Here is a 12885-nt window from a genome sequence, read left to right on the forward strand (position 1 = left end):
AAGTCCCTTTCCCTTAGCGAAGTGGTTTTACCCTAATTTTTCCACACTAAACTTTCTTACTGCATTGAGAGTAAATCACTGTGGTATATGATGGCACAGCTTACCACACCATGGCCTCTGTGTGACTGCAATAACTTTAGCTCATATGAGTACAAGACGTGGAGGAGTGGCCTAGTGGTTAGGGTGGTGGACTTTGGTCCTGAGGAACTGATTTCAATTCCCACTTCAGGCACAGGCAGCTCCTTGTGACTCTGGGCAAGTCACTTAACCCTCCATTGCCCCAGGTACAAATAAGTACCTGTATACAATATGTAAGCAGCTGCATTGAGCCTGCCATGAGTGGGAAAGTGTGGGGTACAAATGTAACAAAAAAAAAAAGTGTCGTGCTGGGTCAAACCATTTGGTAATCTAGACCATCCTATCTCTAACAGTGATTAGTGAGTCACTTGTAAGATGCACCCAAGTAATCCTAATGTGGAGAATCATAACCTGTGCTCTCCTAGCTCCTGGCAGTAAGAGGTTGCACTTTCCCAGCCTATCAGGCTAACCAGCTTATAATTGAAAGTGATCGCCGGCCATCTTCCGACATAAATCAGGAGATGGCCAGCAATTTCTTAAAAGCGGCGAAATCGGTATAATCGAAAGCGGCATTTTTGTCAGCATCGCCGCTTTCCCGTCACTTCACTGGCGAAAGTTCAAGGGGGTGTGTCGGTAGATTAGCGAAGGCGGGGCATGGGCGTGGCTACCAGATGGCCGGCTTTCGCCGATAATGGAAAAAAAAGCGGCATTAAGCAGTATTTCGCCGGCTTTACTTGGTCCTTTTATTTTCACAACCAAGCCTCAAAAAGGTGCCCCAACTGACCAGATGACCACTGGAGGGAATGGGGGATGACCTCCCCATACTCCCCCAGTGGTCACCAATCCCCTTCCAAACAAAAAAAATAAAACTAAAAGCCTTTTTTCCAGCCTCAAATGCCGTACCCACCTCCATGACAGCAGAATGTGTTGTATCCTCCGACAGCCTTTCCTTGGTTTCGATGTGGCTCTGGGGTAAGTGTGACAACTTTTCTGTTAGGTGCCCTGCAGAGAGTCACATTAGCAATGCATTGTGGTGGGTGTAGGGTACTGGGCTCTACTCCCATGGTGCTTTTCCCCCCTGCTAACTGGGTCAGAGTGTGCCCTGTTTTGTTTCCTGTTGTAGTCCATGCGGTAGTGGCCATTTTTGTAAGCCAGTTTTAGTTCCCTTTCCTGTGTTACCCACGTTAGAGAACGTAGTTCTTACCTTGAATGGTGCTGAAAGAGGGCATTGTACACCATTGTGCCAGCTCTGACCTACTGCTAATCTTAGTACCAGGGGACTCTTTGCCAGTGGGGCACAACCTCTGATCTGCAGTTAACTGTGAGTAAATGTGGTTATTTCAAGAAAGGACTTTTCAGAGAGATTAGTCTTCAGGTGTGAACTGGTGTGCCAAAGTTATACAGCAGCAATAAGTCCTAGAGGCTGTATGCAGGTCCCTGGAGCAATTTTAGTGGGTGCACTACATTTCTGGGTAGTGGGTTTGGGGGGCTCAGCTCCCAAAGTAAGGGAGATATGCACGTGGTGGGAGCTTTTCTGAAGTCCACCGCAGTGACCCCTAGGGTGGCTGGTTGGTGTCCTGGCATGTCAGGGGGGCCAGTGCACTAAAAATGCTGGCTCCTCCCACGGCCAAATGCTTTGAATTTGGCCGGGGTTTGAGATGGCCGACATAACTTTCCATTATCGCTGAAAAACAAACCCGGCCATCTCAAACCCGGCAAACTCCACGGCATTTGGCCAGGCTAAACCGTATTATCGAAAAAAGAGATGGCCGGCCATCTTTTTCGATAATACGGTTCCGGCCAGCTGTAGCGCTGCCGCCAACATAGATCGCCGGCGATCTATTTGGCCGGCGACGTTCGATTATGCCCCTCTAAGTTGCCCAAACCTTTTTTAAAGCATGTTACACTACTAGCCTTGACCACATCCTCCAGTGACAAATTCTCTTATGCCTCACTTCACATTCAGTACTTAGAATCCAACCAAATTTCGATTTCAGTGCAGAATGCAGAAACCTGTAACCCTAATTTGGTCTTTTTTTTCAGTTTCAGCCAAAAATGCAAGTGTGTTTTTGGCTGAAACCAAAATGGCGGTGCAACCTCCACTCCCTACCTCCTCCCACCCTGAACAAGAGCAGCTCCCCTCTGAGGCCCCTGTCCTAGACCCCCCCCCCCCACCACCACCCATAGCCCCCCACAAGGGCCGGTGTTAGGGGTGGGCAACAATTGCCCTGAGCCCCAAGTCACTGGGGTCCCAAACCTGCCTGAAGTTGAAAGAGGGACAATCTGCAAGCAAGCATTGGGGCCCCCTCCCTAGCATTTGCCCTGGGCCCCATCATGTATAGCACTGGCCCTCCACAGGAGCAATTTCCAGTCGCTCCTGCCCCTGCCAGCTCCGTTCTCAATATGGTTGCTGCGACTTCAAGTGGCAGTCTCGCAAGACTGCTGCCAGTGGTCACGGAAGTCATTTTGAAATTGGAGGCAGCATAGAATGCCTCCTCCAATCTCAAAATGGCTGCTGCAAGACTGACACTTGAAGTCGCAGTAGCCATTTTGACAAAGCAGCCAGCAGGGGCAGCAGCAAGTAGGGATTGCTCCTGCCCCGACTACACACCACCAATGATTATAAGGTAGGCCCTGGGGGTGGGGTGGGGGGGGGCAGCATAGTTTCAGCTATGGCTTCAGCCAAAGCCAAGTGACATAATTTGGTCACTGGTTCGGTTTTAGCTGAAACAAAAAAAAATGGTTTGGGCCATCCAACTTGCTATCTTCTCTGGATTGCCACCTTAGAGATACCTATTGAGTAGCAAGGCAAATGGGCCTCTGTTCTTCTGCCAGCCTACTCAACCATGGAATGAAATAAAAATGTCACTTACCCTGGGATGTGAGGGATGCAGACTGTGCCAACTCACTGGGAAGAGTGCATGACCCGCAGCTCTCCCTAGGCTGCATCTCATAGCTGAATTGGCGTGGTGTGGAGTAAGACAGCCCTCCAGGTGATTCAGAACTAGACTGGGGGGAATGATATCCAACAGTGTAGGATCTCAGATCTGATGGTGACACACAGGGTCGGGCCAGAGTTCTGCTGTATCCATGGCTGCTGCAGAAAGCTTGCTGTGAGCACTGGGCAGTAATACAACTACAGGAGCCATGATGGGGTCCCAGTGCTGGATAACCAGAGAAGTAATGGCCATCAGAAAACCTACCATAGTAGAAAGATTCTGGGTTTTCCTCCACCCCTTTGTGGGGTCTAGGATGAGCTGAGTAGCCAAGGCCTAGGTGTGTTGGCATCTTGCCATGGGAAGGTTCAAAATCAAAAGCAGGCATATCAGGATTTCCTCTTGAGTGTTGGCTGCAGATAGATGTTGGTTCAAGCAGGGGGACACCAGGTACTGGATGACCAGCCCTTGTTAGCTGGTGAAGCACTGAGGGCTTCAGACCATCATGGGGCCACATCTCCTGTGGAGCAGACTCCCGATTCAGCTGGAGACCATAGGCAGAGAGGCCAGTGTCATCATGAGCAGCTTTTTCCTGGCAATCTTGGCATGGACACACAGGAGAAAGTATGGGTGGTGGCTCCAAACCTCTCATAGGGTGGCCTTCCATGATCATCACCTCACGGTAGTTTGATGGCTTGTAGACAAACTCTTGGTGGTCTGCGAGACCCATGCATTTTGACGGATTGAAAGGCTGTAGCTCATGGCATAAGTTGTACTGGTGAGGTTTGGGTCCCTCAGAATGTGACCGGTACACCCTTCTCTTGTCCAGCATGGCCACATCCTGATGCTCAGGAATACTGGCTTGTTCATAGTCTTCGTGATGAAGAAGATGCGAATGAAGATGTGCATTGCTGACATGGGTCCCGTTGCTGTTGTACATTGGCCTCCTGTGTTCCAAAGTTCCCTCCATTCTGTAATAGGCACTATTTTGGATTCTGTCAAGGCTGTGGTTGCACCTGGGGTCCAAGCAGCTCTGGGATCTGTAGCCAACCCTGCAGGAGCAATGGCGAGCCAGACCACCTCTCTTCCCAGGACACCCTCCAAGCATCCCAAACTGCTTCATTTCCATCAGTTCCTCATCTTGAATGGTTGTTTCTTGACCTTTCTCGCCATTGCTATGCCCAAGATGAAACCCCAGGTGCATGTGTGGGGGACTTCTCTCTCCAGGCATAAGCAGTCTCTGCTGCATGTGTGCGGTAGAGATCTCTGTGGGCATAGACAGTCTCTGCAGCACATGTGCATGGGTTCCTTCTCCATGCATGGCTAATCCTTCTTGCTTTATAGCCTCCTGCTTGGTTTTGACTCCAAAGCCTCCAAGCAGTCGGTCCAACTCCTCCTTCTCAGCTGGGGTGGGCAGGGTCTTGGCTGAGGGCATGGGGTCTTCCAGTTTGTCGGTCACTGTAGAGGAGTGTCCTGAATCACTACTAATAGACAGGAAGCGACTGTTCTGCTCTGACATGGGGCTGGTGGGGCTTCCATTACTGGACAGACTGCTGAGGTTTCGCTTCTTCTTCACCTTGGCGTACAGACTTCCATCAAGTGGTCCTCGGGTGTGGGACAGGTCTGTGAAGTACAGAGGCAGCAGTGTCATTTTCATAACCCTAAGAGTTAAGTCAAGTAGTGTTACCAACTAGCTCCATATTTTCAGGACAGGCTGTGTCCTGGTTTTACACCCACTGGATGCTGAGAGATTTTGATAACTGCAGACATGCATAAGAAAGCATATGCAGACTTTTCCCTGTGTGCCCTTTAATGAATTTTCAAAGCAAAAATATGGCAATATTTCTATTTTGAAAAATTATCCCAGGAAGTTTATGTGCTCCTATTTGCACTGTTCTTTAAAGAGTGCAAAGTTTCCATCTCAGCTTCCACGTATATGATCAGATATTGCAAAGTGTGTGCATAAATGCAAACTTCATTACTAGAAACACATCTACTCTGTCATGGTAAAGTGAAATATTTACCAGCTCTATAGGGGCAACTCTATAACTGGCTGCCACAATTTAGGTGCCTAGATGTAGCATGTTGAGTGCCAATTCAATAACGACATCTGGGCGCCAAGATTTTGCTTTACAATACTGGCATGAATTGGATCAACGAGCCTACATTTAGGCATGCCCACTTACCATGTCCATAACAGCTATAAATGTGGCACTTAAGCACATATCTACAGTATTGTGGAAGTTATGCACATAAATGCTGGTCACACCCCTGCACATCCCCTGCGAATGCCCCCCCCTTACATTTGTACGCTAAGTGAGTTGCACACATCACTTATAGAAGAGTGCTCAGAGCTCACCTAGCACTTACACGCACAAGGGTATTCTGACCCCAGATTCACAATAAATTCCAAGTCTTCAACTCCTGATGCAGTAATTAACAAAACAAGAGGCCCTTGTCAGGTATCACTGGATGGTCCAGCTCCAGCCGAGATAAATCCCTTATACTTGGAAGCTATTGTGAATCTGGAGTTGCAGCCATACGTATGAACTTTCCTGGTTGGGAACTGAAAATTATTTCATGTTACTAGTCGGGAGCTCTTGAACTTTGGGACTGTTGACGTGGAGTTTTATTTTTTCAGCCATTGGCTTTTTTTTCTCCACTGTACACTGTGGAGATACAATCAGCTATCCCTATATATCCAATCCCTATATATCTAATAAGCAAAACTCAGGTACTAATTTAGTCAATATATACATTTTTGAGAGGAGTATAGAGAATTCAGTGACAGCGTACATTTAAAGAGAACCAAGCCGATAAACAGCCTACTTAATTGCTCTACACACCACCAGTCTCCTTTAATTAACTCCAATTTTATATGTGAATGTTTTCCTTTAAATTTAACTGGATGTCTGAAATCTTCTTGCGACTGTGTATGCAGCTTCATATGTGAATTTATAGTCACAAGAAGACTTCAGACATCCAGTTGCAGTTTTTCACCTTCTTGCACCTTTTGTCCCCGATGAAGGAGTTTCTGAAACGGGGATCTCTGTAGGACATTATGCAGCACTATTAAGATAAGTAGCTGTCTGCCTTTTCATATGGAGGTGTTGGGATAGACTGCTCAAATTTTCTGGGAAAACATTTTTGTAAAAGTGTCTTCCTATATGACTTTGAATTTGAAAGTGACTTTGGTATTACATTTTTTAAATCACCACTGGTATATTTAACTACGGGTATATTCAATTTAAGTACATAAGTAATGCCACACTGGGAAAAGACCAAGGGTCCATCGAGCCCAGCATCCTATCCACGACAGCGGCCAATCCAGGCCAAGGGCACCTGGCAAGCTTCCCAAATGTACAAACATTCTATACATGTTATTCCTGGAATTGTGGATTTTTCCCATTTAGTAGCGGTTTATGGACTTGTCCTTTAGGAAACCGTCTAACCCCTTTTTAAACTCTGCCAAGCTAACCGCCTTCACCACGTTAGAGGAAAACATTCACATATAAAATCATAGCTAATTAAAGGAGACTGGTGATATGTAGAGCAATTAAGTGGACCGTTTAATGGCTTGGTTCATTTTAAACGTACGCTTGGCTGCAAGTGCAACTACATTGAATTCTCCTATACACTTCTGTAGGAGTGCATTTAGCATTGAGGTTGCTTCTAGATTTCCAGTGATTTAAGTCCATAGACCCCCCTCACCCAACTTGATTAATTTATCAGCAGGATTGTGGGTTGTGTATGTGATAATTTCTTTCTACTATATCATTAAAGACTGCATTACTTAAATTTAGGTGCCAAGTTTTAGAATGACAGGGTGTGGGCACAAAATGTAGTCACATATTGGGTACAGCACTTTATAAGCATGTATTGCCACACAACGCATTGCTCAACCCACAGAAATACTTCTGAAAATGTCCCTTTTAGTCAAGCTTTTCTTTAAATTAGGGAATTGAAAAGTACATGTCAGTGCATGTAGCAGGCTAAAACCAATTTTCCGGAAAAGAAAAACCCAGCCAGCTGGTAACCTTATTCAGAGACTGGTGAGTAAATACCTGTGCATTCATCACTTGCCAGCTACCCATACAGACCTACCTGCAGTAGTATTGGCAGATACATGCAAATACATACAGACTACACACATGCACATAAAAACTCACATATGAAGCTGCGCATAGCCAATCTTGTATTCAAACCTGGCTAATCAAAACACCGATGCCAAGATCAGCAAACACACACATATCCAGACCCCAAATATATACACAAAGCTAATATACTGGCGAGTAATCAGTAGTGCACATGAAGGCATGAAGTAACAATGGTAAGTAACTGCAGCAGACATTGTAATGGTTTGTTGAAGAGGTGTAGAGGATATAATGTGATTTAACTCAAGGCTTTAGCACGTGGAAAAAAATTAGAATGAGCCTCACAGCACTGGACCATCCTTCTCCTCCCCATGCTCTGATAACTCTGACTCCCACATACCTTCCAGGCTGTCCTCATGACGCAGGTTGAAGTTTTCATAGGAATCATAGCGCACAAGAGGGTCTGTGATGTTGTAATCTACTGTCACATCTGGGGCATTGCGCAGGGTCTCGCGACCTTTCCAGGGCAAAAGAAAGATGGAATCTTGGTCAGGGAAATCTCTGAAGCAAAAAAGAAGGAGACAGCAGACCTGGGGCTCCCAGAATTTGAAAGAATAGGAGGTATATTTCAGAGGGTGAGAGGGTGGAAAGGAAACAATATTCCTTCCTACGATAAAGAATGTGACTGGATAAAGATTTTAAGAAAGGACAAATGCTGGCCCCTCTGAAGCCAAAAAAAGAGGCTGGGTACAGCCAAGAGGCTTTACAGAGCCAAAGAAATATGGCCTTGCTGGAAGGTTCTCCCCCTTATTTTCTAGGCACCGGGATAATATGTGCAGCAGAGAGTGATTAGATTTATCAAAATTCTAAATCATAGAGGAATTAGGCTAGTTAACTTCTGAAGGTCAGGAACAGATTTTTACAATCTCTGAAGGAAGCTCTACAAGGCTATTTGTGTCATGCAATGATTATCCCAACATACAGCAGTTTGAAGATCTCTGGATACCAGGAGCCAATGCTTTCCTTCAACCAACCCAGCAGGACAAAAATCTTTCTCTCTCTCCCTCCCAGGATTGTCTCTGGTTCCTTTTCCTTCTTGTTAAGATGAGATCTCCTTTCTACTCACCTTTAATTTTTTCTGGGCCAGATGAGAAGACAAACTCCACAGTGGCACTGGATGGAAACCTGTCATCTGCAGAACAAGGAAGGTGGGATTATAAACAAGGAAGGCACAGAATGCCCCTCACTCCTTTCAAGTCATGCCAACTCCCACTTATTCATGTCCTCTCTCATCTTTACTTGCCTCATCCTTCTTCTGCTGCCCGAAAGGCTCTGGCCAGTTAAATCGCTTGTTCAGGGCTAACCAGTCATTTTTAGTGGCACTTAACTGGTTAGAGCTAAACTCAAAACTAGCCATTTTGGGGATGGTTTTTTTTTTTTTTTGGGGTGGGGGGTGGGGGATGGAGTCAGCTTTTGGCTGGCTAAGTGCTGAATATCGGCACTTAACCGGCCAGGTTAACTGCATAAATAGGACTGCATAAAAATCAGTCATATCTTTATGTGGTAACCCATAGCCGGTTAAGTGCTATGCATTAGCTGGCTCCGCAAACCTGGAAATTCAATGCCGGAGAACAGACATGGCCCAGCACTGAATTTCCAGGTTTAGCACTGGCAGCAGTTAACAAAATGCTGAGCACTGCCAGCTAAGTATCGAGCCCAGTATGTATGCAAGATTATTTGCTATCTATCACAAACGACTGCAAGACCACATGTTCCAGAACCCTCAAACAGGATGCCGAATTTGCTCTTGGAAGAAAACTACCTGTTCGTCGTTTATGGTATTTTATATTATTTGCCCTTGTAATCAAGTGTATACAGGTAGGAACAGTATGCATTTAAATGAACATAAGTCAAGGATCACGATGTGAAATTTACTTATGAACCATATACATACTTCCATCAAAAGTCATCCTTCAGGCCCATCCCAAGTTTTTATTTAAGATTTTCATGTCTTTTCACCTTAATGAACAGTGTTTCCCATTTTCTCTGATGGGAATAAAATGTGTAAGTCCTCTGTCTGGGATGTTGTAATCTCCAAACGTCTACCAGGTCTAATTCTGCCATTAGCTTAAGAAACTTCCCCCTATATTGCTTAGTTCCCTCAGCTCGTCCCAGAGAGTGGTCTAAATTTGAGGCTGTGAAGTTGAAATCCCCCCCCCCCCCCCAGTATTATCTGACCTTTCCCAAATGCACTGAGTTCTGGCCTGATGGACTCAAAAAAGGCACCCTGTCCACTATTAGGGGCATATATATTAACCAGAGTAATGTGTTACTCTCCTATCTTCCCTTTCACCGCTAAACATCTTCCCTATTTCCCTTTGAAAATATCTTCCTGAACAAATCTAAGATGTGCAAAGATGGCAACTCCCCAAGTTTTCCCCCCCTTTTCCGCCAACAGAAAACAGTCACCCAATTGTTTACTTCTAAGCAAGTGTTCATCTTGTTTCCTTATGTGGGTTTCCTGTAACATAATCACGTCCCATTTCAACCGGTTCAATTCTTTAAGGTTTCAACTTTTTTATTGATGACAAACACAATTTAGAATATTCACGTTCTGGTCAAAATAGAAATACCAACATCACAACTTCTATAGGCAAGTTAAAGGATATAATCAGTCATCAAACATTTTTACAGTTTTGCCCCATTCCCCTACCCCTCCCTCCCACCGTCCCCAATGTACTTAAATTGCAAAAGATTGTTGGTACGAAACATAGTTAACACTGCTAAAGGCCATTCCACAGGGGAAACATACATTACAAGAAAGTTTGCTTGTCAACAATTCGTCAGCTGTTATAGTCATAGCACCCATCCCCTTAAAGTAACCGATGCATCTTCCAAAGCCCTGCGTTGAGTACCAATGCTAAAACCGCCTTCCCCCCCTAGAGGAGCCTTAGGGCCTGTGCTCTGATGACCCTCTCTCCCAACTCCAAGGGGTTCAGCTCTAGGTGTTATCACTTGTGTACTCAACCAGAATTCAACAACCTCCCCCAACTATACCATGACCTAATAGTAGCTGTAACAGGTAAACATAGGTGTGTACCACATGGACTTAGCCCTCCTTGCTATTATATTAAGCCTCAATTATTCCCCCTCCCTCCCTCATCCCCAACCACCTAGTACAAGTGTAGTCCCCACCCTCCCCAACCCCTCCCTCCCCTCTCAACTTCAACGTAATCCACAAAAAATAGAAAAAATCCCTGTGGTGAAGGTTACAGACAATTTAAGATAAAGCTACGAGCTTTTGGTGCCAATGATTGTATATACGGCTCCCAGATTCCCAAGAACGGTTCAATTCTTTAAATACAATGCTCCTTTCCTCAGGGTTATTCAGACCATTGACATTCCATGTTCCCACCTGTAACCTTCCTCCCCACTCCCCCCTCCCCCCTCCTCCCCCCCCCCATGCATCTGGCTCTGTTCCCTCTCTGCCAGATCAGTCCCTGAGGAATTGAGCCATCGCCAGAGAGCTGCCCCTCTGATATCCCTCCTCATGCGCTGCCCCCCTGCTTATATACCTCCTATAGTAACCAAACATCCTGTCACTTCCCTCCTATAGGGACTGACATTCAGTCAGTAGATAATACTATTATCCTGTGAGATCCAATGTAGTTCCAGCCACCATGATCAGTCCACTCCGCTGGCTTTAGATCAGCGGCTATCCAAACTCGGGGACCCTTGCCCCTTCGCTCCACGCACATTGTTCCATCCTTCTTTACTGTTATTAGGACTTGGTGTCCGCTGCTTGTCTGTCTGTTTCGCTGTGTTTGGCAAATCTGTGCACCCCATCTCCTTCAAAGACTTCCAAGCTCCTTCAGTAGACAGGAATCTCCGGGTCTTATTACCCACTGTGACTTGCATGCCCAGGGGATAAAGTCACTTATATCTCAGTCCCTCTTTTTGCAGGTATCTGGTGATCTCCTTATATTTTCTCCTCCTCTGCAGTGTCTTCCTGGCCAGATCTTGAAATATCTAGGGTTTACAATTCTTCCAGGCAATCTCACCCAGTCCCCGGGCTTTTCTCCAGATTGCCTCTTTTACTCCAAATTCATGAAAACAAACCACAATGTCTCTAGGCTGTCCTCCCCTTTGGGGACCTAGACTCCTATGGGCCCGATCAATTTTAATGTGTTTGGAGTTTTGCTCTTCTCCTCCTGTATTTCCCGGGTCCATAATAAAATTACACAGGTCCTGAATTACTTTCACCACATCCTTAAACTGTGCCTCCTCTGGGATCCCTTTAAATCGCAAACTGCATCTTCGAGATCTGTTTTCTAAATCCTCCAACTGCAATTCTAAGTCTCAGCTGCTGTTCTGCTTTAAGATCTTTCTGCAGGTCCCACACCTCCTCTGCCATATTTTCCACCCTCTCCTCTGTCTCTGCCACATGGTTCCCAATCTCCTTCAGCTCCTCATGCAGCACTGCAACTGCATTTTGGATACTGGTTCTTGTGGCCACCATTTCAGCTTTTAAGTCTTTAAACCAGCGAATAAATGCTGTCTTACCACAGTCAGCCTCTTCCTCTGTTGGTTCCTCGATATCAGGGTCTGACTCAGAATCTCCAGCAGCCATCTTGGATCCTCTCAAGCTAGCTCGTGGCCCAGCACACTTCGAGGATCAGGATCCATCCGGCAGGTATTTAAACTTGGAGAGTCTTTTTCTCGCTGCCATGCTTGTATACACTACAGGAGCCTCTGCACTCGCAAAATCGCCGCATTTTTCGGGGTTACAGCACTTATTTACTCTGTTCTCAGCAGAGCTCTGAAATCAGGCTGCCATCCCTTAGCGATGATGTCACTTCCTCCTCAACATCATTTTTGTATGAACCTTAACAGCAATAATTCTGAAATTCTTCTCCGTTAATACAATTACCATAATATTCCTATGCACCTTATCTGTTATATATACTCTGATTCTCTATTCCATCAATGTGATTGTAGTTGTATTATATTGTAAGCCACATTGAGCCTGCAAATAGGTGGGAAAATGTGGGATATAAATGCAGCAAAATAAATAAATAAATAAAGCCTCATTCAAACCACTGAGAGAAAGTTCTTCATGCCTTAGAATATAAATGGGCTCTTGCCTGCTATTTGAAAAGAACTGCATCATCATTGAGAAAGATGATAGCAGATAAGACCTGTACGGTCCATCCAGTCTGCTCAACAAGATAAAATCATAGCATAAGGTATGATGTGATACTACATATATATACTTGATCTTGATTTGTCCTTGTCATTTTCAGGGCACACAGACTGTAGAAGCCTGCCGGGCACTGGCTTTGTTCTCCTTCTGTTGTTGTCATCCAAATCTGTCCAGCCGAGACCCAAATAGGATTGGTAAGCCAGTTGCAAAACGAACCTTAGCAAACTGTTTGGCATCTTGTATACACTTTTGCTATCAGAAGGCATCTATTCCTCTCAACCCTAAGGTCAAGTCTCCACATTAGTGCTACATCAGTCACAGTAGCCTCGTTCACTACATCTGCAAGGCAACTACCTGGTCCTCTCTTCATACTTTTGCTGCACACTTTTTGGACTAGGATTCAGCACAGGACAGTATCAAGCAGTGCTGGCTAATCTGCCCTTATAATCCTCGCATTTGACTATGTGGGCTGCTCAAAAGACTGAATTTATTGCTGAGCAGCTCCAAACTTGGGAGTCACCCACTTGTGTGCCTAACTCATTCCTGCTCGTTGATCGAAAAAGCAATGTTGTTT

The 12885-nt window shown here is 45.4% G+C and overlaps 1 protein-coding gene across 3 annotated transcripts in view; it reads right to left on the reverse strand.

Annotated features, from left to right (window-relative positions):
* TNS2 (tensin 2) overlaps positions 1–12885 on the reverse strand; it is a 336420-nt gene that overhangs the window by 145766 nt on the left and 177769 nt on the right. For all 3 annotated transcript variants that reach the window (XM_030198195.1, XM_030198196.1, XM_030198194.1), the window contains exons 16-18: positions 8235–8300; positions 7509–7625; positions 2952–4637 (exon numbers count right to left, since the gene is read on the reverse strand). In XM_030198195.1, the coding sequence (XP_030054055.1) occupies positions 2952–4637; positions 7509–7625; positions 8235–8300 (1869 nt within the window). The remainder of the gene's footprint in view (positions 1–2951; positions 4638–7508; positions 7626–8234; positions 8301–12885) is intronic.

This window comes from Microcaecilia unicolor, chromosome 3 (genome assembly GCF_901765095.1).
Source record: "Microcaecilia unicolor chromosome 3, aMicUni1.1, whole genome shotgun sequence".
NCBI lineage: Eukaryota > Metazoa > Chordata > Amphibia > Gymnophiona > Siphonopidae > Microcaecilia > Microcaecilia unicolor.